The sequence below is a fragment of the Mirounga angustirostris genome, unplaced genomic scaffold (assembly GCF_029215605.1).
Source record: "Mirounga angustirostris isolate CCGP_5_RB_7025 unplaced genomic scaffold, mMirAng1.0.hap1 SCAF_9, whole genome shotgun sequence".
Classification (NCBI taxonomy): Eukaryota; Metazoa; Chordata; class Mammalia; order Carnivora; family Phocidae; genus Mirounga; species Mirounga angustirostris.
The window spans coordinates 791,496-818,388 of record NW_026991717.1 but is presented as its reverse complement, the minus strand read 5'-3'; the positions used below and the strand labels follow the sequence as shown (position 1 = coordinate 818,388).

General features: G+C 63.0%; 1 protein-coding gene across 3 annotated transcripts in view; it reads left to right on the top strand.

The window, feature by feature from the left end:
• Window positions 1-25,317, top strand: part of ADAMTS7 (ADAM metallopeptidase with thrombospondin type 1 motif 7) — a 45,029-nt gene extending 19,712 nt beyond the window's left edge. The window contains exons 9-24 of one of the 3 annotated variants that reach the window (XM_045901679.3): window positions 7,708-7,852; window positions 8,450-8,542; window positions 8,854-8,999; window positions 10,151-10,320; window positions 10,500-10,633; window positions 11,464-11,584; window positions 12,447-12,691; window positions 12,906-13,047; window positions 14,824-14,950; window positions 15,306-15,519; window positions 15,824-17,188; window positions 18,063-18,215; window positions 18,601-18,774; window positions 18,866-19,012; window positions 22,695-22,857; window positions 24,949-25,317. In XM_045901679.3, coding sequence (XP_045757635.2) covers window positions 7,708-7,852; window positions 8,450-8,542; window positions 8,854-8,999; window positions 10,151-10,320; window positions 10,500-10,633; window positions 11,464-11,584; window positions 12,447-12,691; window positions 12,906-13,047; window positions 14,824-14,950; window positions 15,306-15,519; window positions 15,824-17,188; window positions 18,063-18,215; window positions 18,601-18,774; window positions 18,866-19,012; window positions 22,695-22,857; window positions 24,949-25,106 — 3,697 coding nt within the window. In that variant the 3' untranslated portion in view covers window positions 25,107-25,317. The remainder of the gene's footprint in view (window positions 1-7,707; window positions 7,853-8,449; window positions 8,543-8,853; window positions 9,000-10,150; window positions 10,321-10,499; window positions 10,634-11,463; window positions 11,585-12,446; window positions 12,692-12,905; window positions 13,048-14,823; window positions 14,951-15,305; window positions 15,520-15,823; window positions 17,189-18,062; window positions 18,216-18,600; window positions 18,775-18,865; window positions 19,013-22,694; window positions 22,858-24,948) is intronic. The other 2 variants (XM_064569756.1, XM_064569757.1) reach the window with 2 other exon arrangements.
• Window positions 25,318-26,893: the final 1,576 nt, after the last annotated feature.

The following is a 26,893-nucleotide window of genomic DNA, read 5'->3' as shown; positions in this document are numbered from 1 at the left end:
TAAATTCCACATATGAGTGAAGTCATACGGTATTTGTCTTTCTCTGACTGACTTATTTCGCTGAGCATAATATCCTCTAATCCCATCCATGTCATTGCAAATGGCAAGATTTCATTCTTTTTGATGTCTGAGTAATATTCGATTGTATATACACCACATCTTTATCCATTCATCTATCGATGGGCACTTGGGCTGCTTCCATATCTTGGCCACTGTAGATAATGCAATAAACATAGGGGTGCATGTACCCCTTCATATTAGTATTTTTGTATGCTTTGGCTAAATACCTAGTAGTGCATTTGCTGGATCATAGGGTAGCTCTATATTTAACTTTTTAAGGAACCTCCATACTGTTTTCCAGAGTGGCTGCACCAGTTTGCATTCCCATCAATAGTGCAATAGGGTTCCCCTTTCTCCACATCCTTGCCAACATCTGTTGTTTCCTGACTTGTTAATTTTAGCCATCATGACAGGTGTGAGATGATCTCTCATTGTAGTTGTGAATTGCATTTCCCTAATGATGAGTGATGTTGAGCATCTTTTCATGTGTCTGTTGGCCATCTTGAAGTCTTCTTTGGAGAAATGTTTGTTCCTGTCTTCTGCCCATTTTTAGCTGGATTATTTGTTTTGGGTGTTGGGTTGTATCAGTTCTTTATGTATCTTGGATACTAACCCTTAATTGGATGTGTTGTTTGTAAATATCTTCTCCCATTCCGTAGGTCGCCTTTTAGTTTTGTTGATTACTTCCTTCATGGTGCAGAAACTTTATATTTTGATGTAGTCCCAATAGTTTATTATTTTTGCTTTTGTTTCCCTTACCTCAGGAGACATATCTAGAAAAAAGTTGCTGAGGCCGATGTTAGAGAAATTACTGCCTATGTTCTCTTCTAGGATTTTTATGGTTTCATGTGTCATGTTTAGGTCCTTAATCCATTTTCAGTTTATTTTTGTGTATGGTGTAAGAAAGTGGTCCAGTTTCAATCTTCTGCATATGGCCGTCCCATTTTCCCAGCACTATTTATTAAAGATACTGTCTTTTTTCCATTGCATATTCTTACCTCCTTTGTCAAAGATTAATTGGCCATATAATTATGGGTTTGTCTCTGGGCTTTTTGTCCTGTTCCATTGATCTATGTGTCGGTTTTTGTGCCGGAAACATAGTGTTTTGATTCCTACAGCTTTGTAGTATATCATGAAGTCCGGAATTGTGATGCCTCCAGCTTTGCTTTTCTCTTTCAAGCTTGCTTTGGCTGTTGGGGGACTTTTGTGGTTCCATGCAAATTGTTTTTTCTAACTCTGTGAAAAATCCTGTTGGTGTTTTGATCAGGATTGCATTAAATCTGTAGATTGCTTTAGGTACTATGGACATTTCAGTAATTTTTGTTCTTCTAATCCATGAGTATGGAGTGTTTTTCCATTTCTTTGTGTCATCTTCAATTTTCTTCATCAATATTTTATAGTTTTCAGAGTGCAGATCTTTTTCCTCTTTGGTTAAGTTTATTCCTCGGTACTTTATTATCTTTGGTATGACTGTAAATGGGATTGTTTTCTTAGTTTCTCTTTTTCTGCTTCACTATTAGTGTATAGAGATGCAATGGATTTCTGTATGTTGAGTTTATATCCTGAGATTTAGTTTTTTGGTGGAATCTTGAGGGTTTTCTATATATAGTATCACATCATCTGCAAATAATGACAGTTTTACTTCTTCCTTGCCTATTTGGATGCCTCTTATTTATTCATTTTTCTTGTCTGATTGCTGTGGCTAGGACTTTCAATACTATGTTTTGTAAAAGTGTCAAGAACAGACATTTTTGGGCACCTGGGTGGCTCAGTTGGTTAAACGACTGCCTTCAGCTCAGGTCATGATCCCGGAGTCCCGGGATCGAGTCCCGCGTCGGGCTCCCTGCTCGGCATGGAGTCTGCTGCTCTGACCGTAACCCCTCTTGTGCTCACTCTGTCTCTCTCTCTCAAATAAATAAATACAATAAAAAAAAAAAAAGAATGGACATTTTTGTCTTCCTGATCTTAGAGGAAAAGCTCTCAGTGTTTTTTCATTGAGCATGATTTTGGCTGTGGATTTTTCATATGTGGTATTATGTTGAGGTATCTTCCCTCTAATCTGAATCCACTTTGTTGAGGGTTTTTATCATGAATGGATGTTGTACTTTGTCAAATGGTTTTTCTGTGTCTTTTGAAAGGATCATATGGTTTTTATCTTTTCTCTTATTCATATGATATATTGCATTGATTTTGTGAACCTTGTAACCCAGGAATAAACCCCACTTGATTATGGTGAATGATTTTTTAAATGTATTGTTGGATCCAGATTGATGGTATTTTATTGAGAATTTTTGCATCTATGTTCATGAGGGATATTGGCCTATAATTCTCTTTTTTAGTGGGGTCTTTGTCTGGTTTGGTATCAGGGTAATGCTGGCCTCATAGAATGAATTTGGAAGTTTCCTTCTTTTCTATTTTTTGGAATAGTTTGAGAAGAATAGTTGTTAACCCTTCTTTAAATGTTTGGCAGAATTCACCTGTGAAGTCATCTGATCCTGGACTTTTGTTTGTTGGGAGTTTTTGATTATTGATTCAGTTTCATTGCTGGTGATTGGTCTGTTTAAATTTTCTATTACTTTCTGATTTCTTTTTGGGAAGTTATATATTTCTAGGAATTTATCCATCTCTTCCGTGTTGTTCAATGTGTTGATATACAGTTTTCCATAATTATAATCCTTTGTATTTCTGTGGTATCAGTTATTTCTCATCTTTCATCTCTGATTTTGTTTGAGTCCTTTCTCTACTCTCTCTCTCTCTCTCATTGTTTTGATGAGTCCAGCTAATGATTTATCAATTTTGTTGATCTTTTCAAAGAACTAGCTCCTGGTTTCAGTGATCTGTTTTTTTTAGTTTCTATTTCATTTATTTCTGTTCTGATCATTATTCTTTCCTTCCTTCTGCTAGTTTGGGATTTTGTTTGTTCTTTTTCTGGCTCCTTCACATATAAGGTGGTTAGGTTGTCTCTTTGAGATTTTTTCTTGCTTCTTTAGACCTGGTGGATTCTTTTTCTCCAAAAACTCCTGTTCTTCCTGAACATGTTCTTGTGTCATTCGATAATTTCTATTTTTTCCTTCTGAAACTCTCAACATTCAGCTGTTCTCTCATGTTCTTAGTTTTTTTTTTGTTTTGTTTTGTTTTTTTTACTGGCTTTTATCTCTATTTTCTGGATGACATCCTTATGTTCACCCTTCTATTAAGTTTTTTCTACTATACTTTTAACTTCCTGAACTTCCTTATTCACTAAATACTCCTTTTTATTATCACGTTTCCACAGTCGTGGTTTTCTCTCTTCTCTTCCTCAGGTTATTCCTTATATGGGTTAAACTTTTATGTTCTCTCCCTGCAATATCTTTTTTTCCTTAATTTACTTTTATTTATATTTTAAGATTTTATTTATTTATTTGAGTGAGGGAGAGAGAGCATGAGCAGGTGGAGGGGCAGAGGCAGAAGGAGAAGCAGGCCCCCCGCTAAGCAGGGAGCCCAACGTGGGGTTCCATCCCAGGCCCCCGGGATCATGACCCAAGCTGGAGGCAAGGTGCTTAACCGACTGAGCCACCCAGGGACCCGTTCAAGAGGTTTTTTGAGGATTATTATTTTTTAAAGATTTTTATTTAAGAGAGAGAGTGAGAGAGAGAGCACAAGTGGGGGAGAGGGGCAGAGAGAGAGGGAGAAGCAGACTCCCCACTGAGTGGGGAGCCCTGACTTGGGGCTCGATCCCAGGACCCTGGGATCATGACCTGAGCCAAAGGCAGATGCTGAACCGACTGAGCCCCCTAGGCGCCCCCTTTCCTTAAAGGTTTTAAACCAGTTCAGCTTCCCGTCATGCGCAGGAGGCAGCGCTGGGACACCAGTTGGGAGGCCTGTGGCTTGGGCAGGTTTTTTGGAGTCTGTGCCAGGGGAGTGGCTGGGACCGGGTTGTGTCTTTGGACACGCTATCTTCAGCTACCAGCACCTAGGGTCCTTTCTGGAGTGTTCTGTTTCCCCGGAGATACTCTCATCTTGCCCTGGGAGGGAAGCCTGGCACCCAGGTGGGGAAGGGGCTTGGGGGCTTCCCACCCTTCCCTGTGTAGGCTTATATTTGTCCCCTTCTCTGTAGGCACCTCTGTAGGTGTCCCTAGGCCAGGTCCCCCGGTTCACCCTCTTCGGAGAGTGACCCCTGGCTCTCCGTAGGCAGGGAGGTGGCCATCACCTGGCCACACAGGGTTGGGGAGCAGAGGTGGGGTCTGATGTCTCCTGTCCTCCTGGCACCCTGGCCTCCATGGCTCCCTGGGCCCTAAGCCTGAGCCTTTCTAGGGTTCTGCTTCTGGGTGGTTTCTCCCTGTAGGACTTGGCTTTCAACTCTTACTGCCCCACTAGCTCAGCTACCAATTGACCATCTGCTTTCCAGCTTCCAGAATTTTGCTGACGTTTGTCATCTGTCCTCATCACCTCCCCCTTTCCCTGTGTCCTTGTTTATTCTTCTGTCATCCTAGTGGGGTTCTGGGAGGGCGTGGAGCTCGGTCTGCCATGTTTTTCTAGAAGTCCCTCACTGGGTTTAAGTGGGGACATGAGCATGTCCCCTGCGGGTGTGAGCAGGGACTCTGGCCTCTGATGGTGGAGGGATGGCTGGGGGGCGGAGGGCAGAGGCAGAGAGGAGTTGTGGGTGATGGTTAGGGCCTGGACTCTGGCCCTGGCTTTTGCCCGTGTTGGCAGACACGTTCCATGGGGCTCCTGACGGGCCTGCCTCCCGGGTGGCTGTGAGTGTCCAGCCGTCGCCGACCAGATGGTTCGCATTCGGTGCTGAGTGCCTGTTATCACTACTTCTAAGCGGCCGATGAGATGGATCTGAACCAGCAGTAGCCTGGGCAAGTAGAACAGGCCTGGAAAAATCCCAAGGGCGTGTCTCCTACCCCAGATGGGGGCAGAGAAGAAGGGAATTGGGGGGAAGATGAGCCACCCTGCATCACCCCCAGGGCCTGTTCGCAGCTGTCCCCACCCAGGGAGCCACCCAGCACCCTGCCTCCAGGACACACACACACACACACAGTCTCTGTGCTCTTGCAGCTGCTGGAATGCATGAAGGCCTTGGCTCGGGGCCTGGGGCGAAGGCGGGAAGATCAGACCAGAGCCGGCGGGGGGAAGGGGGGTCACCGACAGGGGTCGTGTGAGGGCAAAGGCCAGAGAGAGGCAGGCCTGCAGCGGAGGGTGCTCTGGGGCTCAGGAAAGGGGGAAGGAGAGGGGGGCCTCAGGTGGGAGGTGTGGTGCCAGTCTGTCCTATAGCCCCTCGCCCTCCATCTCCCTGCTGGGGGTAGGACAGGCTCCACCCAAACAGGGTCGGGACAGAATGAGCAGGACGCAGGGACGGTGCCCAGTGGGGTCAGGTGTTCCCTGGGCTTGGGGGAGGCTCAGAGGCATGCACAGGCCACCTGGCTTTCCCTACAGGGCTGGAGGCTCCTGGGCCCCTGCAGAGAGCTCTGGGTGGGGGTCAGCAGTGTGAGGAGCCTGGCGGAGAGCCGGGCCGGAGGAAGGAAGGGCTGCCTGCTGCTGCCTGTGTGACTTTCCCGAGGAGATGCTGCTTGGGATGCCTCCACAGCTTGGGATCCTGCAGGCAGCCTCAGCCTCCGGTGACGAGGTCCCCCAGGGAGCGGGAGGGAGGGCCCCAGGCCACCTGGCAGAGAGTAGAACGTGGGGTGCTGACTCCCCATCAGCACTTGGGCCTGAATATGACCCTGATTCTGGTGGCGGGTCCTGCGCGGGTCCCCCAGTGCCCCCGACCTCTCACGCACATATAGGCTGGATCAGATAGGCTGGTGTCCCTCTAGCTGCCCGCCCACAGGACATGACACATGGCAAGTTTCAGCCAGCTGACAAAGGCCAGAAGTGGCCCTGGGGCTGCTGGGGTGGCACGGAGGCCTGTTGGACTCAGAGCTGGAGGAGCCCCAGCCTGGTCTGAGTCCGAGGGTGGGCGAGCCCTTCTACCCCTGTCTTGAATTGCAGGAAAGAAGGAGCCCCAGGGCCAGGCTGACCCTGCCCCCCACCCTCCCCCCCAGCTAACACTTTGCCCCACGGGCCAGGCCAGCGGTCAGAACGCGTCTTTCTCTCTGCCAGGGCTCAGCTGCCATGGTTTTGAACTTACATTCGGGTGAAGTATTTGAGGTCAGGCTTATGGGTGGAGGGGAGGAGTCCTGCACTGGGGCCGCCCAGCAAGCGCGTATGCGTGGCCACTGGCTGCTGGGGCCTGGCATCAGATCCTGACCTCTAGTGCCTGGGTGTGACCCAGGGCGAGTGACGCTCTGCCTTGGGCCCTGCGTGTGTACGGAGAGGGAATGGGTGTTTGAGGAGCAACCGGGGACCTGGCCTATGATCACTCGGGGGCAGAGGGCTGGGTCCCATAGCTGCTTGTTTGCCAACACCCATTTTAGAGGGTCTGGTTTCCACTAGCATATGTGGTCCAGGTGATCTGGGGGGAGGGGTCCCCAGGGCCCTCAGCAGGAGTCTAGTCTCAGGGGCTGTGTTCCCTGAGCTCTGGGTGGTGCTGGGGGCCTCAGGAAGCCCCACAGACACCCATGCTGCCCTGGGCCCCACCGCTCCCCTCTGAAATCGGAACCCCAGGATCCCAGAGGCTGACCCCACACTGGCCCATGTGCTGGCCTGCTCCCATTTTCTCCCAGCCTGTCCCCGTCCTGTGGCATCTCCTCTGCGCCTCCCTGTCAGACCCCAGCACCCATCGCCTCTGCCCTTCTGACCCTATCAGGACCCTCTACTCATCTGGCCCCCCCACCTGCTACCAGCCACCCTCAAGCACCCCAGACTGGAAAACTGGAGGGTTTCTGCCTCCTCCTACCCTTCCTGGCTGGGTGTCCTTGCTGCCCGGGCCAACTACCTGTCGCCCCCAGCCTCAGCTCTCTCCAGTTCCTGCTGCCCTGAGGAAGGTCCCCGGACACTTCTCCAACTCCTGCAGGACAGCAGTGAGCCCTGGGCTGCTTGGTCAACATGTGGGGCCTGGCCAGGGCAGTGGGATGGACACGGGCCCCCAGAGGCAGTAGCTGTGCATGAGGGGCCCGTGGAGAGACACGCTGGCAGCAGTGGGTCCACGTGGGGCCTGGGACGCCCTCTGCTGGGCCCGTCTGCGTCCGCGCTCCCTGCACTGCCTGGTCGGTCTGGCGGAGGGCAGGCAGGGCTGTCCCCGGCCCTCCTGGGCTCTTGTCCCCCACAGAGACCCTAGATCTCAGCCCGGGGTGGGGCCCACAGAGGCTGGCTGCTGTCGCGGCTGTGAGGTGATGCTCTCCAGGTCCCTGAGTGAGGTGGCGCCGGCCCCATGCCGGGGTGGAGGCTGCGGGAACTCGGGGCAGGGCCAGGGGCCCGCTGGGCGGTAGGGGAGGCTTCCGTCTCTGGGCGAGTTTTGGCGGGGGAGTGTGCAGAGCATTGCGGGTGGAGGGAGCGGCTTGTGCAGATGCGTGACCCCGGGGAGGGGCGTTGTTTGGCCGCCAGAGTGCCTGGAGGTGAAGGGGACAAGCGGGAGCGCCCCAAATGCTAGGTGGGGGGTGGGCTGCGGTCTTCCTGCAGTTTAGTGCTCTCTGCCCTGCCCTGCCCTCCCCTCCCCTCCGAGGCCGCCCCGGTGGGTCTCTCAGGCTGCCCCCCTTGCCCTGTCCTGTGTGGTCTCTGCAGCCGAGGGTGGGGCCTGTGCTTGGATGACTCTCCCAGCAAGGATGTCATCGACTTCCCCTCCGTGCCGCCCGGGGTCCTCTACGACGTGGGCCACCAGTGCCGCCTCCAGTATGGGGCCTACTCTGCCTTCTGTGACGACATGGATGTGAGTGTGGGGTGCGAGTGGGGCGGGGGGCCGCCTCCCCAGCCGGCAGCGCCCGCTGGCCTGAGCTCGTCCCATACGTGGTGCCGGGGAGCCACCGTGGCCTGTGGCATCCACTGCGGCCTGGGCGGCCAGAGACCCAGGTCTGGGTTCCGGGTGGACCCTTTGCCGACTCTGGCTCTGGGCGAGCCCCTCACCTCCCAGGCCCGGGTTATAAAAGGCCAGACAAAACCTATGCCGCACGCACCTGGGGGAGAGCGCCTGAAGGGAAGGCCATCGGCCTGTTACGGAGTCCCCAGGCTTGTGGGGGTGGGTGTGTTTTTAGGCAAGTGGGCGGGGCTGGGAGAGGTGTGGGTGGGGCCGGTCTGAGAGTGGGCGGGGCTTGTAGGAGTGGGCGGGGCTGAGGCGTGGGCGAGACTGGACGCGCTCTGAGCGGCAGGCGCCAGGGCTGGGCACCCCCAGCACCACGTGGTTGGGGGAAGATGGGCGGGGCCCGCTGGGAGTTCCTTCTGCAACCCCACCCCACCCCACCCCCACCCCCCAGAGGCCCCGGGGACGTGGGGGGGGGTTAGAGTGCGGCCCGTGTCGTCCTCCTTGCAGAACGTGTGCCACACTCTTTGGTGCTCCGTGGGGACCACCTGTCACTCCAAGCTAGACGCAGCTGTGGATGGTACCAGGTGTGGGGAGAGCAAGGTAGGGGCGCCGCAGCCCCTGCTGCAGGGGTGGGTGGGGAGAGGCCTGGCTCCTGTTGTGCCCGCGCTCTGGAGGCTGCCGTGTTCGGACCTACTCAGGCTGCTGGCAGAGCCCCAGCCCCTCCGGCCCTCTGCGCATCTGTCGAGCGGACCTGGTGCAGCCGGCCCGTCTGCAGAAAGCACAGGGGCTCCGTTTCATGCCGGGGGGTCTGGGCCTTGGGTGACTGGGAGGGGGCCTCCTGACTCCTCGGTCCCACCGGGGCAGGGATGACTGGTGGGACTGGGTGGCATTTCCACCCCCGTCTGTCTCAGTGGTGTCTGAACGGGGAGTGTGTTCCCGTCGGCTTCCGGCCGGAGGCTGTGGACGGCGGCTGGTCGGGCTGGAGCGCCTGGTCTGTCTGCTCGCGGAGCTGTGGCGTGGGTGTGCAGAGTGCTGAGCGGCAGTGCACACAGCCCGTGTGAGTGTGGGTCTGGGGGCGCCAGGGACGGGTGGGATTGGGCACCGCCGTGGAGAGTCTGGCTCTGTCCAGCCGCTTGTGCTCCGAAGTGTCCCCATAGAGACCATGCCCAGAGTATGCAGGGCTGCCCTGGGTCACTCGGAGGGGCATCCCGGAGGCAGGCGGAGTCCCCGGGGCTGGCCCCACTGCAGAGAGGGGAACAGCAAGGCCCAGCAGCTCAGGAACTGGCTGGAGGGAGGCAGGAGCTTAGCCCCTGGACCTTAGGTGGATTAGGGTTCAAATTCCCTCTCCACCCCTCCTCCAGGTCTCAGTTTCCAGGGAAACCGTACTCTGGGGTGACTGCAGGGATCCCCCCAGCAGAGCTAAAGCATGAAAACCCGCAACTAGTCAGCGGAAAGGACTTAGTAAAGACTCACTTATTGGCACTGGATGCACCTGTGGGTCTGAGACGAGAGGGGACAGCTGTGTGCCCTGGGGCAAGTGACTTCAAGTCTGGGCCTCAGTTTCCCCACCTAAAAAGGGTGATCTGAAGGTTCAGGAGATGCTGAGCCAGAGGTAGTGCAGACCGAGGAGTCCCTGGCGCCTTTGGACGAGCCCTCTTTGTGAGGCTGCCCTGGCAGGTGCAGGACTCAGAGCCAGCGCCGTCTAGGCCCTGTGCTTGGCAGTCTGTGGCCTGGGCTGGCTTGGGGGCAGGCACCCTGGCCCACGTGAGGGTGGGGTTCAGGTGCTGTGCTTGCGGGTGCACCTCTCAGCCAGGCCAGGCTGGGGGGCTGCCACCAGGAACGAGCCTGCAGACACGTGGGGTCCTCGGGACCCTGGGTCTCCTGGGCCAGAGACGGGGCTGCCCCTTGGGTGGTGCCAAGGCTCATCACAGGCTCCCAACAGCGCTCTGCAGGGGCAGCCCCATCCCCGTTTCACAGGCGAGCAGACTAGAGCCCAGACAGGGCTACGCTGCAGGGTGGGGGCAGAGCCTGCTTCCTGCTGCCACCACCCGTAAGTCCTCACACGCAGGGAGAGGGTCTGCGCCAGAGCCAGAGGGCAGGTGGGCGTTGGAGTCTCCGGTCCGAGGGCCCAAGGGCCTGCTCCTGGACCCAGCTACGCAGTCGGCGCTCACTGTGCACTCACCCAGCCCCACCTGGCTCTCCCCACAGGCCCAAGTACAAGGGCAAGTACTGTGTGGGTGAGCGGAGGCGTTTCCGCCTGTGCAACCTGCAGGCCTGCCCCCCCGGCCGCCCCTCCTTCCGCCACGTCCAGTGCAGCCACTTTGACGCCATGCTTTACAAGGGCCAGCTGCATACGTGGGTGCCTGTGGTCAACGACGGTGAGTCCTGCGCCCCTGGGACTCGGCAGCCCCGGGGCGGGGCCTGGGGCCCGAGGCTACCCGCCCCAGCCCGGGGGCCCCCGCTCCCAGCGTGCAGCCTGGTGCAGAGCCAGCGGCCTGGGGGCCTCCCTGACTGCTGCCCCGCTTGTCCCTCACGGCTCCCCTGCTTGGGCCCCCAGTGAACCCCTGTGAGCTGCACTGCCGGCCCTCCAACGAGTACTTCGCTGAGAAGCTGCGGGACGCCGTGATCGACGGCACCCCCTGCTACCAGGGCCAGCCTGGCCACGACCTCTGCATCAACGGCATCTGCAAGGTGTGCCTGAGCCGGGGGACGGTCTCCTACGCTGCCCGCCCTGGGCCCCTCCGGGTTCCCCTCCGGCCCCCACCCCTCCCCGGGCTGTACCGCGGGCTTCCCAGCTCTGCCGTCCCGTCAGCAGAGACCCCCGCCCCTCCTGGCACCGGAGCTCCTCACACCCCAGCCTCCGCCCGTGGACCTTCTCACCCCCTCCCTGCCCACCGTCCAAGCTCCTGAGCCACGGCCTGCACTGCACAGCCCCTCCAGGAAACCGGCCCCCCGGGCGTGGCTCAGCGTCCTGCTGCGTGCATGACCCCAGGCCGCCGTTCCCTCTGTCCTGGAAAGGCAGGCCGGTCCTGTGTCCGTGTTGTGGGTTCAGAGAGGTCACTGCGGGGACCGCGGGGCTCAGGCTCTGGCCGAGTGCGTGTGTGTTTGCCGGCAACACGTGCTCTTATTTCTAGCATCAGTGGTGGCCTCTGCTCCCGGCCTGTGTCCCCAGCCACTCTCCCCCGCTTGCAGTCCTGGGGTGTCGGGAAGCAGCAGGGAGGATCCCTTTTCTGGGAGACTCCTGCCACACCCACGCCCCTGCGTGCTGTCCCTCTTCACAAAACTTGCCCTCTCGCGCCTCACAACCCCCACCCCCCAGCGTGGCTTTACGGCCAGACGGGCCGCCCCGGTTCCCGCGGGGGGTGGGGGAAGCATGATCAGAGAGGCGGAGGGGCCGCCTGAGGTCAGGGGGCACGCCCGGGGGCAGGCCTGCAGCGAGGGCCCGCAGCCCGCCCGGAGGCCCCCCCCCCCCCCGCCCTGCCAGACTCCGGCAGCTGGGGCCTGCCTCCCGTGTGTTCCAGAACGTGGGCTGTGACTTCGAGATCGACTCCGGCGCGGTCGAGGATCGCTGTGGCGTGTGCCACGGGAATGGCTCTACTTGCCACACTGTGAGCGGGACCTTCGAGGAGTCTGAGGGCCTGGGTACGGGCTGGGGCCCGGGCGGGGGTGCTCTTAACTTGGTGGCCCCGCCTGGCCCCCGGGGCTCCCGCCCGGGCCACCCGGCCTGGTCCTGGCAGGTGTCGGGGCAGCTGGCCCTGATGCGGAGACGTCGCAGGGGCGTCCTCCTGCCCGGGGACCTCGGGTGGGCCGATCGGGGGTGATTATGGGTGGCCCAGGCCTTGCAGAGGGCCACTCCCTTCTTGGGAGGCTTCAGAGGCCCCCAGGTCCACTGCCACACCCGCGGGTCTGTTTCGCATACATGGCTGGAGTGCTGACCGTGCTAGGTGAGGAGCTCCCAGCCTGACGGGGGGCTGAGAGCACTGCGGAAGGAGGTCCTGACCTGGGGAGGTCCGGTGGCCGGTTAGCTGCATCCCGAGAGACTCGGGAGAGGTGGGAGGGGCCTTGCGCTGGGCGGGAAGAGGTGGCGGCGCGTCTCTGTCCGGGCACCGTGAGGTGGGGCTGCCAGGACGCTCAGCCCCTGGAGCCCAGCCGGGCAAGTGACTTCGTCCCCCTGGGCCTCAGTCTCCCCATCTGTCAGATGGTAAAGTGCGTGGAGTCCGTGAGAGGACAGAGAGGCTGGCCGCGACGTCGGCGTCCCAGGGGAAGGGACCAGGCTGGTGACATGAGACACCAGCCCGGGTCTCCAGGAGAGGGGTGAAAAGGCATGGGTCATGGTGGCAGGATTTGAGGAGCCCTCCTGAGGTTTAGGTGACCTAGGACGGGGGAAGCCTCTACCTTTTGGGGAGCTCAGAATCTTGACCTCGTGGTGGAATCTGCCATCAGCCGCCCGGGGTAGAAGGGGACAGCCAACCCCCTTACCCTCTGCCCCGCCCCTGGCCCACAGGCTACGTGGACGTGGGGCTGATCCCGGCCGGCGCCCGCGAGATCCGCATCGAGGAGGTGGCTGAGGCCGCCAACTTCCTGGCCCTGCGCAGTGAGGACCCCGACAAGTACTTCCTGAACGGGGGCTGGACCATCCAGTGGAACGGGGACTACCAGGTGGCGGGCACCACCTTCACGTACGCGCGCACCGGCAACTGGGAGAACCTCACGTCCCCCGGTCCCACTGACGAGCCTGTCTGGATCCAGGTGCCCGTTTCCCGGGGCTCGGGTTGGGGAGCAGGGGCGGGGCCTCAGGGATCCCGCAGCCCCCCGTCCCACGGCAGGACACAGCCCCGGGGCCTCTGCCCCAGTGCAGCCCCAGGTCCCGGAGGGGGCTGGGTCGGCCCCTTGGGGGATGGCTGCTCTGGGTGGGTGGAGGGGACACGTGCTCACGGGGCCTCCATCCGCCTGCCCCCTCCAGCTGCTGTTCCAGGAGAGCAACCCCGGGGTGCGCTATGAGTACACCATCCACAGGGAGGCGGACGGCCCCGGCCCGGTCGAGCCGCCCGAGTTCTCCTGGAGCTATGGGCCCTGGACCCAGTGCACGGTGACCTGTGGCTCAGGTGAGGGCGGGGCGGGCACAGCCGCTGCGCACCGGGGCCTGTATGTCTGGGCGGCGGTGTCTGGCGCTCTCCTCCAGCTCACTGCTGGTTGGGGAGCCGCCACGAGCTTGGACCCCCGTGGCCCCGGGTCTAGAGTGGGGCTGCCGAGAGCCGTGCCTCTCAGGTCCACGGGCAGGGACATGGCCAGCACCGTGCCTGGCACACGGGGAGTGCTCGCTGGGTCTCAGTGGCTGGCGTTCTGCCCCCAGAGAGGCGCCAGCTCACCTCACACCTGTATCTCGGCTCCTCGCCGGAGAACTGACCCCTTTGTGCTCCCAGAGCTCGACCCGAGGCCCCTGTGGGCATGGGCTCCTTGCTTCCTCCAGCTCGTGCTGCGGACGGGCTGTGGAGCCTCCTCCCTGGGAGGCCCAGAGCCTCCCGCTCAGGGAGGACGGAGCCAGGATGGCAGGCTTGTCCCCACCCCACCTCTGAGCCTCTGCGCCCAGTGGCCTGTAGGACACGCATGAGGACTTCACTAACTCCGTCAGGTGCCCTCCCCCCGCCCCTCAGTGTCCAGGGAGCTTGGCATCAGGAATCTGGGACAGACACCTGAATGTTCCCGAAAATGCTCGTATGATGATAGGATGAAAACCTGCCCCCTGAACCTTGGCAGGAATCTTCAAAAGCTGTTAAAATATCCTGTGCCATATACGCACTTCTAAATTTACAAACGCGAAAGCAAATTTGGACAAACTAGAGGTTCGGGACTTGTCTTTCCACGAGGGGGGGCCCCACAGGTGGATGGGTGAGGGGTGTGCTGAGTTGCGGGTGCGGCTCCTGGCTCGTGCTGGCTGGCGCAGCCCGGGGCTGTTGGCCCCCAGCAGTAAGAATCCAAGCTGGCAGGATGGCCCCTAGGGACCCGGGACCTTGCTCCCATCACTGAGTCCCCCTCACACCTGTCGAGGTGGCCCCCTCCTGGCCTCCGTTGGTCCAGGCAGGAAGAAGGAGGGGACAGGGGCTGACCCCTGGGGGAACTTGTGCCCTCTTTTCCCTAGAGGGACTGTGTCCCAGACCTCCCCCAGTGCACGGACACTACAGTGGGGGGTGTTTTCCCCAGGGCCCGTGGTTACCCCGCACAGAACCCGAATTCTGTTGGCGGGGAGGGAGGAGTGGATAGGAGATGGGAGGCTCAGGCGGAGGAGAGCCACTCTTGGGGCTGTGAGGGAAGCAGGGGTGAAGGCAGAGCTGGAGACGGGGTTGGGGGTACATGGGGAAGGTGCGGAGCACAGCTGTGCAAAGGCCCAGAGGCGGGCGGCGGCAGGGGGAGGGGAACAGTGATACAGGTAGCCTGGGCTCCGGGGCTGGAGAGGGACGTCTGCTGCGGGGGAGGGGGTCTGACGAGCTTCCCCGCTGCTCCCCTTTTTGAGCACGGACGCTGCCGGGAGGGGTGGTGCGCAGGCTGAGGCTGGATTTGCGTGACCCCATGGTGGCCTCACTCCCTGGCGGCTTCGAGGGAGGTATCACTGTTACAGACGAAGACACTGAGGTTCAGAGAGGCCCAGTGAGCTGCCCAAGGCCTCCCAGCTGGGAAGCCAGGGGCTGGCCCCCGTGTCCCGACCTGCACACTCTGCTGCTCCAGGGCCAGAGGTGAAGGCCGGGAGGACAGCGAGGAGGGGGCGGGGAGGCCTTGCTCTGGGAGCTTCTAGCAGAGTGGGCGTGGCCTTGTGTTGGGGTGCAGCGCAGCTTGGCGGGGGCACCCTAGGTGCCAGGCCCAGGCTGAGCCCCCGTGTCCCCCAGGGATGCAGAGGCAGAGTGTGCACTGCACGGAGCGACAGGCGGGGCCCGTGGACGAGAGACACTGTGACCCCCTGGGCCGGCCCGATGACCACCAGAGGAAGTGCAGCGAGGAGCCCTGCCCGGCCCGGTGAGCCCACCCTGATCGCTGCGCCCCCAGGCTCCTGACCCGGGGCCCACAGAGGGGCAGACGAGCAGGGCAGGGCCTCTCTTTCCAAGGCCGAAGCCCCAGGCCCTGCTTGCCCCCGCCCCAGCCTGGGCCTGCGTCCCCCGCGCCCCGGCAGCCAGCACCAGCCTGGGGCGTCCCAGGGCGCGTGTGCTCGGGTTCTCGGATGTGCTCGGGCCTTGCCCACTGCCCCAGGAGTGAGGCTGGCAGGAACGCGGGGGACCGCGTCCCGTCCCTGGGCTTAGCCCTGACCCCGCCGCGCCCCCGAGTGCCCGCAGTCCGGCCAGCCCGGCGCTGACGCGGCCTGTGTGCCCCTCAGGTGGTGGACAGGGGAGTGGCAGCTATGCTCTAGCTCCTGTGGGCCTGGGGGCCTCTCCCGCCGTGCCGTGCTCTGCGTCCGCAGCGTGGGGCTGGATGAGCAGAGCGCCCTAGAGCCCCCCGCCTGCGCCCACCTCCCGCGGCCCCCCGCCGAAACCCCTTGCAATCGTGATGTGCCCTGTCCGGCCACCTGGGCCGTGGGGAACTGGTCTCAGGTGAGCGTCCGGACGGGAGGGGCCCGCCCCCCACGCCCCCACGCCCCCCGCGCCCTCCACGCCCCCGCCTCCGCCGTCGGTCTTGGGCTGTGGGGAGGTGGAGGCAGTGTTCAGAGAGCCCCTACTGCCGGGTACCATGGTGGGGGGAGGCTGGGGCGCCCTGGCGAGCCGCCACCGCCACGGTCTGGAGCTGGACGGGGGAGACGGCTGGCGGAGGCCTCTCGTCGGACATCGGCAGGGCCAGGGAACCCACTCGGCCCCAGCCTCTCCTGGCCTGCGCCCCTCAGCCTGCTCTCCTCCGCAGTGCTCGGCGACGTGCGGGGAGGCCACTCAGCACCGAAGTGTCCTCTGCACCAACAACACCAGCGTCCCCTGTGATGAGGCCCAGCGGCCGGCCCGCAGGGCAGCCTGCTCCCTGCCGCCCTGTCCCCGCGCCCTGGACCCTGAGGGCTCAGGCAGCGGCTCCTCCAGCCGCGAGCTCTTCAACGAGATCGACTTCATCCCCCCGCGCCTGGCCCCACAGCCTCTGCCCCCCTCGTCACCTGAGCTGGCCGGCATGGGCAATGCCATCGAGGAGGACCCTGAGCTGGGCCCGCCGGGGCCTGTGTTTGTTGATGATTTCTACTACGACTACAATTTCATTAACTTCCACGAGGACCTGTCCTACGGGCCCTTCGAGGAGCCCGACCCAGACCTGCCGGGTGCAGGGGACTGGATGCCCCCACCCCTGAGCGGTCCTGCTGAGCCCCCCACAGGCACCCCCCTGCCAGCCTCAGAGCCTCCTGGCACTGAAAAGGAGGTGGCCCTGGGAGACGGGTCCCCTGCCCCTTGGCCCAGCCGGGCTGGCCTCTCTCCGGCCCTGCCCTCGGAGCAGGCCCCTGGGAACCCCCTGGTCAATTTCTTACCAGAGGAAGACGCCCCTGCCGGGGCCCCAGACTTGGGGCTCCCCAGCTGGCCCTGGTCCCCTGCTTCAGTCGGGGGCATGGAGACACCTGCTGCCCCTGGGAGCCAAAACAGGCTCCCGGGAGGGGGAACCAGCGAGAGCCGGCCGCCCCCTCTGCGCTGGCAGGGGGCCAACGAGCTCTCCGAGGACGAGGAGGAAGCCTTAGACCGCAGAGCAACCAGCCTGCCTCAAGGACCCCGCCCCACGTTGCCCCCTTTGCCCTCCCTCAGCACCAGCCGCGCACCCCCCAGTCCCGACGCAGGAGATCCGTGGACGGCGGGGACTGTGGCCTGGGAACCTGCTCTGGAAGGTGGCCTGGGCCCTGTGGACGCTGAACTGTGGCCCCCAGTCGGGGGAGCTCCTTCCCCCCCTCCTCCCCCAGCTGCGCTGCCAGTGACCTGGGGTGGGGACAGCCCCCCGGAACTGGGCACTCCCACCCCTGCAGCCCCGTGGGACCTGCAGACCGCGGCCGTGCCAGGAACCTTCCTTCGGACGGGCCCCCCTGGCTTCGAGCACATGTTTCGGGAACCGGGCCCAGGACCTGTGGGCCAGCGGGGAGCCCCCGGCTCGGAGGTGCCCCCGAGCCCCGCGCCGCTGCCCGCACCAGCTCGGGACGGTTCAGCCAACAGCAGCAGAGTCCCCGAGGCCCAGCCTCTGGAGCCCGGCCTGGCCAAGGACCTGCCACCTGCTGGGAATGCCACCTGGGAGGTGGGCAGCTGGAGTGAGGTAAGGGGCTGGGGTGTCCTCATCCGGAGACGGGCCCTGCCTCCCAGACACGTGGGGATTCTGGGATTCAGGAACTGGCAGCCTGTGACCCCAAATCAGTCCTATTGCCCTCCACGTGCCCCTAGGGCATTCTGCCCTGTCAGCCTCAGGTTCCCATCTGAGCAGTAAGGTGGGGCGAGGGCCCATCTGCTGGTCTCTGGGGTCCCCATGCCTGAGCAGCACGGGGCTGCTGGGAAGGCAGGGCGGGCACAAACGGGGGGCAGCCGGGAGCCACGTCCTTCCTACTCGGGCTTGCGTGCTCCCGGGCAGGGCCCTCCCCCGGACAGCTGTGCTGGTGGGGAAGCCGCTTCTGTGGCCCCCCAGCCCAGCAGACTCCCCCGGGCTTAGCCTGGCTCTTCCAGGGGCTGCTCAGGCCCTTGTTGCCTGGCCTCCTCCCTACTCCCCCATCATCAGCGGGTCCCCCCCCCCCAGTCAGGGGCCAGCGAGGGTCTGAACTTGACGGACAGAGACTGACCGGTGCCCCCGCATTGTCCCTGGGGAAGTTGTGTTCAGAACCCTCATTCTGGGGTGGGGAGGGACAGGCAGGAACTCAGCGAGGGATCCAGACTCCCTTCCTAGCTGATTGTGGGGAGCAGCGAGTCTGGGCAGGAGCTGGGCCACCGCTTTGTCCCGTGAGCAGGGACAGATGCTCGCGGAGGTGTTTGAGTTTTTGTCCTCTGTCTCCTTGGAGGGGGGCGGAGGAGCCCATTCCGCAGATGGGGAAGGCGAGGCTCTGGCTCCAGCAGGGTCCCCGCCCCTCGATGGGCAGCACCTGGCCGTGGGGCTGGGGGTTGCGGGGACGTACCCGCCCTCACGCCTGTGCCCCGGCCCCCAGTGCTCCACCACCTGCGGGCTGGGTGCCGTGTGGAGGCCCGTGCACTGCAGCTCAGGCCGGGAGGAGGACTGCGTGCCCGCCGGCCGGCCCCAACCCGCCCGCCGCTGCCATCTGAGGCCCTGCGCCGCCTGGCACACGGGCAACTGGAGTAAGGTGCGTGGGGGCCTCGGGGTGCAAGCTGGGCCCGCCCGGCCCCCAGTGCAGGCTGGGGGGGGGGGCTCTGTGCCACTGTCCTTGGGCTTGTCCTGCTGCGTCCTCACCTCTCCCTGCTGTGAGCCCCTTGGCTGCTGGCCGCGTCCTTTTCTCTGTACCTGCCCTCCTCCCCCCTGCCTGGGATTTCATCGTCCCCGCCGCTCTCTCGTTCCTCCCTGCCCACTTGTCCCCTGCGGTGGCTGCCCCTGGCCCCGCGCCTGCGGCCCGAGGCTGGCCAGTTCTCCCAGGCGGGGGGGGTGGCAGGGGTCCGTCCGCTGCTGCCCAGCCACCCCTTGTGGGGCTGTGCGCGTGTGGGGTCTGCTCACACTGTGCCCCTGGCCTGCAGTGCTCCCGCAGCTGTGGGGGAGGGTCCTCCGTGCGGGACGTGCAGTGCGTGGACACACAGGACCTCCGGCCGCTGCGGCCCTTCCACTGCCAGCCGGGGCCTGCCATGCCACCTGCCCGCCGTCCCTGCGGGGTGCAGCCCTGCCTCAGCTGGTACATCTCTTCCTGGAGGGAGGTGAGGCCTGGGGGTCCCGGGACGGGGTGGGGGGTGTCCTCAGACCATGGCCGTGCCCCGACCCCTCTCCCTGCCCATCCCACCCTTCCAGTGCTCTGAGGCTTGCGGTGGGGGCGAGCAGCACCGTCTGGTGACCTGCCCGGAGCCGGGTCTCTGTGAGGAGGCGCTGAAACCCAACAGTACGCGGCCCTGCAACACGCACCCCTGTACGCAGTGGGTGGTGGGGCCCTGGAGCCAGGTGAGCCAGCCTGCGGATGAGGGATGGGGCCCACCGCTCAGCCCTCTGCTCCCTCAAGAGGGAATCGTCCTGTGCCCTGTGCCAGGCTCTCTGGTCGCTGCAAGTGCGGGGGCCGGCTAGATGAGGTCCCCACCTGCCCAAGCTCCGGCCTGCTGGGGAGATAGGGATGAGAGGAAACAGGCGGGTGCTGGGATGTCGGGGAAGGCCCTGGGTGGTGGTGGGGGGGGGGGGCAGGGGTGAGGCCTGCAGGACTCAGCGGTTGGAAGCAGAGTCTCAAGAAGGATGTTCTGATGGTGCAGGGGTGAGGCCAGCGGGACTCAGCGGTTGGAAGCAGAGGCTCAGGAAAGGCGTTCTGATGGTGCAGGGGTGAGGCCAGCGGGACTCAGCGGTTGGAAGCAGAGGCTCAGGAAAGGCGTTCTGATGGTGCAGGGGTGAGGCCTGCGGGACTCAGCGGTTGGAAGCAGAGGCTCAGGGAAGGCGTTCTGATGGTGCAGGGTGAGGCCTGTGGGAGTCTGGTTGAAAGTAGAGGCTCAGGCTCAGGAAAGGCGTTCTGATGGTGCAGGGGTGAGGCCTGCGGGACTCAGTGGTTGGAAGCAGAGGCTCAGGGAAGGCGAGGTGGTGGTGGTGCAGGGGTGAGGCCTGTAGGACTCAGCGGTTGGAAGCAGAGGCTCAGGAAAGGCGTTCTGATGGTGCAGGGGTGAGGCCTGCGGGACTCTGGTTGGAAGCAGAGGCTCAGGGAGGCGTGGTGGTGGTGCAGGGGTGAGGCCTGCGGGACTCTGGTTGGAAGCAGAGGCTCAGGGAAGGTGTTCTGATGGTGCAGGGTGAGGCCTGCGGGAGTCTGGTTGGAAGTAGAGGCTCAGGGAAGGCGTTATGGTGCAGGGATGAGGCCTGCGGGACTCAGCAGTTGGAAGCAGAGACTCAGGGAAGGCGTTCTGATGGTGCAGGGGTGAGGCCAGTGGGACTCAGTGGTTGGAAGCAGAGGCTCAGGGAAGGCGTTCTGATGGTGCAGGGATGAGGCCAGTGGGACTCAGTGGTTGGAAGCAGAGGCTCAGGGAAGGCGTTCTGATGGTGCAGGGATGAGGCCTGCAGGAGTCAGTGGTTGGAAACAGAGGCTCAGGGAGGTGAGGTGGTGGTGGTGCAGGGGTGAGGCCTGCGGGACTCAGTGGTTGGAAGCAGAGGCTCAGGAAAGGCATTCTGATGGTGCAGGGGTGAGGCCTGCAGGACTCAGCGGTTGGAAGCAGAGGCTCAGGGAGGCGTGGTGGTGGTGCAGGGGTGAGGCCTGCGGGACTCTGGTTGGAAGCAGAGGCTCAGGGAAGGCGTTATGGTGCAGGGGTGAGGCCTGCGGGACTCAGCGGTTGGAAGCAGAGTCTCAGGAAAGGCGTTCTGATGGTGCAGGGGTGAGGCCAGTGGGACTCTGGTTGGGAGCAGACGCTCAGGGAAGGTGAGGTGGTGGTGGTGCAGGGGTGAGGCCAGCGGGACTCAGTGGTTGGAAACAGAGGCTCAGGGAGGCGAGGTGGTGGTGGTGCAGGGGTGAGGCCTGCGGGACTCAGCGGTTGGAAGCAGAGGCTCAGGGAAGGCGTTCTGATGGTGCAGGGGTGAGGCCTGCGGGACTCAGCGGTTGGAAGCATAGGCTTAGGGAAGGCGTTCTGATGGTGCACGGGTGAGGCCTGCGGGACTCTGGTTGGAAGCAGAGGCTCAGGGAAGGCGTTCTAATGGTGCAGGGGTGAGGCCTGCGGGAGTCCGGTTTGAAGCAGAGGCTCAGGGAGGCGTGGTGTGGTGCAGGGGTGAGGCCTGCGGGACTCTGGTTGGAAGCAGAGGCTCAGGGAAGGCGTTCTGATGGTGCAGGGATGAGGCCTGCGGGAGTCAGTGGTTGGAAGCAGAGGCTCAGGGAAGGCGTGGTGGTGGTGCAGGGGTGAGGCCTGCGGGACTCAGCGGTTGGAAGCAGAGTCTCAGGAAAGGCGTTCTGATGGTGCAGGGGTGAGGCCTGCGGGACTCAGCGGTTGGAAGCAGAGGCTCGGAAGGCATTCTGATGGTGCAGGGGTGAGGCCAGTGGGACTCAGCAGTTGGAAGCAGAGGCTCAGGGCAGGCATTCTGATGGTGCAGGGGTGAGGCCTGTGGGACTCAGTGGTTGGAAGCAGAGGCTCAGGGAGGCGTGGTGGTGGTGCAGGGGTGAGGCCTGCGGGACTCTGGTTGGGAGTAGAGGCTCAGGGAAGGCGTTCTGATGGTGCAGGGATGAGGCCTGCGGGACTCAGCGGTTGGAAGCAGAGGCTCAGGGAAGGGGAGGTGGTGGTGGTGCAGGGGTGAGGCCTGCGGGAGTCTGTTTGGAAGCAGAGGCTCAGGGAAGGCGTTCTGATGGTGCAGGGTGAGGCCTGCGGGAGTCTGTTTGGAAGCAGAGGCTCAGGGAAGGTGTTATGGTGCAGAGGTGAGGCCTGCGGGACTCTGGTTGGGAGCAGAGGCTCAGGGAAGGCGTTCTGATGGTGCAGGGATGAGGCTTGCGGGACTCAGCGGTTGGAAGCAGAGGCTCAGGGAAGGCGAGGTGGTGGTGGTGCAGGGGTGAGGCCTGCGGGACTCTGATTGGAAGCAGAGGCTCAGGGAAGGCGTTCTGATGGTGCAGGGTGAGGCCTGCAGGAGTCTGTTTGGAAGCAGAGGCTCAGGGAAGGTGTTATGGTGCAGGGGTGAGGCCTGCGGGACTCAGTGGTTGGAAGCAGAGGCTCAGGGAGGCGTGGTGGTGGTGCAGGGGTGAGGCCTACGGGACTCTGGTTGGGAGCAGAGGCTCAGGGAAGGCGTTCTGATGGTGCAGGGATGAGGCTTGCGGGACTCAGCGGTTGGAAGCAGAGGCTCAGGGAGGCGTGGTGGTGGTGCAGGGGTGAGGCCTGCGGGACTCAGCGGTTGGAAGCAGAGTCTCAGGAAAGGCGTTCTGATGGTGCAGGGGTGAGGCCTGCGGGAGTCCGGTTTGAAGCAGAGGCTCAGGGAGGCGTGGTGTGGTGCAGGGGTGAGGCCTGCGGGACTCTGGTTGGAAGCAGAGGCTCAGGGAAGGCGTTCTGATGGTGCAGGGGTGAGGCCTGCGGGACTCAGCGGTTGGAAGCAGAGGCTCAGGGAGGCGTGGTGGTGGTGCAGGGGTGAGGCCTGCTGGGCTCAGTGGTTGGATGCAGAGGCTCAGGGAGGCGTGGTGGTGGTGGTGCAGGGGTGAGGCCTGCGGGACTCTGGTTGGGAGCAGAGGTGCCAGGCGACAGCAAGTGGAAGTCCTGGGGCAGGAAGGAAGGACTGAGTGTTTAGGGAGCGGAGCAGAGGCTGGTGTGGCGAGCGAGGCGCAGGACGCCCTCCTGCCGGGCCTGCTGGAGCTCCGCGGTTGCGCCCCGGCTGCTGAGCGGCTCTGGGCGCTGTGTTCTCACCCGGGGAAGTGGGTGTGCGGGGTCCACGGAGCCGGGCAGCAGACACTGCGCCCACGGCCTGGCACCGGTGCCGGAGATTACCCCATTTTTCGGCTTTTTACAACATCCCATCCTCATCGATGATAAAGCCTGACTCGGATGGAGGGTCCTGGTGGAGGGACGTGCCGCCACCTCCCCTTGGCAGCCCGGCCCGCGTCCGGGGCTGGTGGCTTCCCCACCCCTGCGGGCGCACCCGGGCCTCTGGGCAGGTGCAGCTCCTTGGACCCTCCCCTCCCCCGCCCTCCGCTCAGTGCTCAGCCCCCTGCGGCGGGGGCGTGCAGCGGCGCCTGGTCCGGTGCGTCAACACCCAGACGGGGCTGCCCGAGGGAGCCAGCGAGCAGTGCAGCCACGAGGCCTGGCCCGAGAGCTCCCGGCCGTGCGGCACCCAGGACTGCGAGCTCACCGAGGCGCCACGTGAGTCCGCGCCGCCGTGCGGGCGGTCGGGGCAGGGAGGGCGGCGGGCCACGGGATCCTCGAACTGTCAGCCACCGAGGACTGTGAGGCCAGCCCCACGGCGGCCCGGGGGCGCCCCTCTGTGGCGCGGGAAGGGGGGAGGCAGTGGATGTGCCCCCAGGTTGCTGTGGGACCTCGAGCAAGCTCCTCTTCCCGCTGGGTCTCCGTGACCCGCCGAGTGAGGCCACGCCGGGGTGAGCCCCCGACCCCCATGCCGGCCGGAGGAGGGGTGCGTGGAGCGTGCACTGCGGCCGCAGGAAACGGCCTCCGTGCCAGGGTCCGGCTGGCTGCTTCCGGCCAGCTGTGTCCTCCTGGAGGAAGCACCCGAGCCAGAGGTGGCCGTGGACCCAGGCCTCCCCGGCCGTGCTGAGCACGGGAAGCTGGCCCTGCAGTCACACCTGGGCCCCCTCCCAGCTGGGTGGCCTTGGCCGTTTCCCTGTCTGGGCCTCCCCTTCCGGAGCCTGCGGAGGGGTGGGGAGAGCAGAAGCGAGGTGCTGGGGGGAAGGTGGTCACTGCGTCGACGCGGTCAGCCGCTGTGAGGTCAGGAAGAGAGCCCAGGGCCCCGTGTCAGTAGGGAGGCCCCAGCAGCTTCTCTGCCTCTCAGCCGCTGCCCCCTGCCCCGAGGACAGCCTGCGCTCCTTGGACTGGCCATCAGCGCCTCGGGGACCCCCCCTCACCTGCCTTCTCGACAGTGGCTGGTTCTGGGCAGCCCCGGTCCAGGCCCACAGTAGCGGGTGCCACACCGTGCTGCCCGGGCCTCCTGCAATCCCATGGCCCCAGGGCCCCGCCCGTCAGATCTCCGGCCGCAGCCTCCACAGCACCTGCCTCCACGTGGAGGCCGGCCCCGGCCCCTCACTGCCCCTCACACTGGGCTCAGGGCCATGGGGGCTCGGGCGGCTGTGGTGTCTGCTGGGAACTGAGGCCAGGGCTCTGGGGGGTCGGGTGGACCGCAGGCAGGGGCTGGGTGGGGGGGTTAGGTGGCTGAACCACCAGCCGTCCCCAGTCAGGCGTTCGGGGGGGAGGCCGGTGTGGGGAGGTGACTTGGATGCCAAGATCCTGGAGCCCCAGGATGTTTTGATGGTTTGTGGGGCTGCGTGGCAAGACATTTAGAAAGCCTGGAAACTCCAGGGTGTGCGGTCACCACGGCGAGCAGCTGACCTAGCATGACCCACATCCACTTGCGGAGGTGGGGGGTATGGACAGAGGAGGGAACTGGGCCGCCCCCCCGCCGGCCCAGGGTTAAGAAGCTTGCATGAGGTCACCCCATGCAGACAGGATGCAGGCCCGCCGATGTGCAGCTCAGAGCTGTGGCCTCCTCCCCTCTGCTGGGCCCAGGGGGATGTCCCAGGCCCGCGGCCGTCCACCGCCCTTCCCTCCTCCTGCCCCGGGACGTCTGCTGGGCAGCTGGGGGCTGGCCGCGGCAGCGGGAGCACGGCCAGGCGGCGGGGAGCGAACCGCTTCCCCAAATAGCTCCGATAAGCACAAGGCGGGAGGGCCAGCCAAGCCTCAGCCTCGGATGCGCGTCGCCTGCAGCCTTCCTCCGTCCCTCCTCAGGAGGCCTGGGTTGTACCCAGGCCACAGGGCCCGGGTCCCACCTGCTCTCCCTGGGCCTCGGGGCCTGGCCCGATGGGACTCTGTGACCCGGAAGCTGAGGCCGAGTCCAACCCAGGTGGCTGCAGGGGGTCAGGGAGACCTGGCAGGACAGGTGTCAGGGTCAGGGGGCCGATTCCACTGCAGGCGGGCAGGAGGCACAGGGGGCCTCCGTTGACACCAGGACCTGTCGGGGGCACCGAGGGTCAGCAGGCATGGGAGGGGTGGCAGGCTCTTTGGTTTCCCGTGAGCACTTGAGGTGGTCAAGGGTGGGGGTCCCCACGCCCTTCCTCTGGAAAGCAGAGTGCAGCCAGGCTGGTTCCCCAGAGACCTGGGTGGGCAGGTGGGACAAGGCTAGCAACAACTGGGGACCTGAGGCCCTGGGGTGGCGGGCAGCCCCCTGGGGGGTGCAGGTGCGGGCTCCATCCTGAGGGCCCCCCACCCCCTGCCGCCCTGCCGCAGGCTGTGAGCGGGACCGCCTGCCCTTCGGCTTCTGTGAGACCCTGCGTCTGCTGGGCCGATGCCAGTTGCCTGCCGTCCACACCCAGTGCTGCCACTCCTGCCCCCCTCTGGGCCACGGAGCCCCCTCCCGCGGCCATCAGCGCCTCGCCCGCCGCTGAGCCACCCCAGCCGGGCCAGGCTGCAGGGGTCGCTGACCCGCCCCACCCGGACCCACGGACCTCACGCCCGACTGCGGGCTGCACCCCGAAGGTGCTAACCTGGCCTGCTGGTGGCGGGCTGGGGCCCCCTCCCCTAAGAAAAGGTATTTTTTTATTTCAACGGTTTGCATAACCTTTATTATTATACATAAATGAGCACCTACAGTTTCAACGTGCAGCTTGGTTTGCTCTTGCATTGGGGGAATTTCAGACCCGATCTCCTGCCCTCCATCCTCCTCACATGCTCCTCGAGGAGGAGTCCGCTGTCCTCGGCAGGCTGCAGATGAGGGGCGGGGGGTGCTGGTCCCAGCCACGCTCCTTCTGCACCCCCCACGTCCCCACTCCAGGGCCTGAGACCTGTGGGTTCGTGGTGACTGGATCTCACCCCACCTCGGGCACCAAGGCCCTTGCCTCCAGCAGGGACTGCCCCCAGGGGATGGCGCTGAGCGCTCCAGCACCCCGTTAACTCACCTGCACCAAAGGGGAGGAGGATCAGTGGAGCTGGTGACCCCCAGGGGTGATGGGGGTGCAGGTAGGCGCGGACGGCCACCCCCGTCCTGGCCCCCACTTGTCCCTTCCCGACATGGGCTCCGTGTTCAGAGATGGCTGGGCTGGTTGCAGCTGGCTCCTGTCCCCCTGCCAGGCCCAGGTGCGACCTAGCCCCTGCCCACCACAGCCCCGTCCTGCCTGCCAAGCCTACGTCCGTGGAGCCAGCCGGTGAACACAGTGGGCAGCAGATGGGCAGCAGGTGCTCCAAGGGGGTCCCGGGCTCCAGCCAGGCTAGCCGTGACCCTGCCAGGCCCAGCCCCTCCTCCGGGAAGCAGCCATGTCTTTCAGAGCCTGCTCCCCAGGGCTACTCCTGGAAGGTGGAATCCCCCTTCTCCAAATGGGGGACACGGAGGGTCAGAGAGGCCCAGGCCCCCACCCCGCGGACACCCGCAGGGGACACAGCCTGTAACGTGCATGGTGGTTCTTGAGTTGTGTAGTGGGATGAGGGCCACGTGGCTACTTGTGGCTCGGTGGGAGGGGATCACTGAAAGTCACACCCTGGGGACCGAGAAGAAGAAAACACAGCAGAGGCCAAAGCCGTCCGCAAGCATCTGTCCCCGGGCCGGTCCCTGCCTGGAAGGGGTGGAAGGCAGAGCTGCTCTCCAGCTTCCCACTCTCACTCACACACCAAACCCCTTTCAGTAACACGCTCCCCGGGGCCCGAGCAGTCCAGGGCCCTGCGTGGGTCTGGCCTGGGGCCCGAGGCCCTGGCCACGCTGTCCTGGAGGTCCCCTCTCACCCGGCGCTGAGCCCTCTGACCTGGCAGGAAGACGGCTCCAGGCAGGCCCCATGGTGGCTCACGCAGAGGCAGGCGGGGCTGAGGTCACTCAGGAAAGCGAGTCACCGGGGCTTGCGAGAGTCCCAGGATCACTGCGCCGTCGGGGGGTGCGGGGGCATCAGCCTTCCTTCCTGTGTTTGAAACAGCTCCGTGGCCCGAGGAGGCCCTGGGGACCCACACTCCGAAACCGCTTCCCGGGGCTCATGCTGTCCTGGCAGCAGCCCTTCCAAGGAACGGGGCCTCTGCCTCTGGGCCCTGACCCACACCGAGCATGTGGGTCCCAGTCCTGGCTCACCACTGCTGTGACCTCAGGCACCCCCGGCCTCACCGAGTCTGTCCCAGGAGGAAACGGGCTCAGCAGACCCTTATCTGCTCGCGCTGGGAATCCTCCCTGGAGCCCCCTCCCCCACACCGTGTAAAG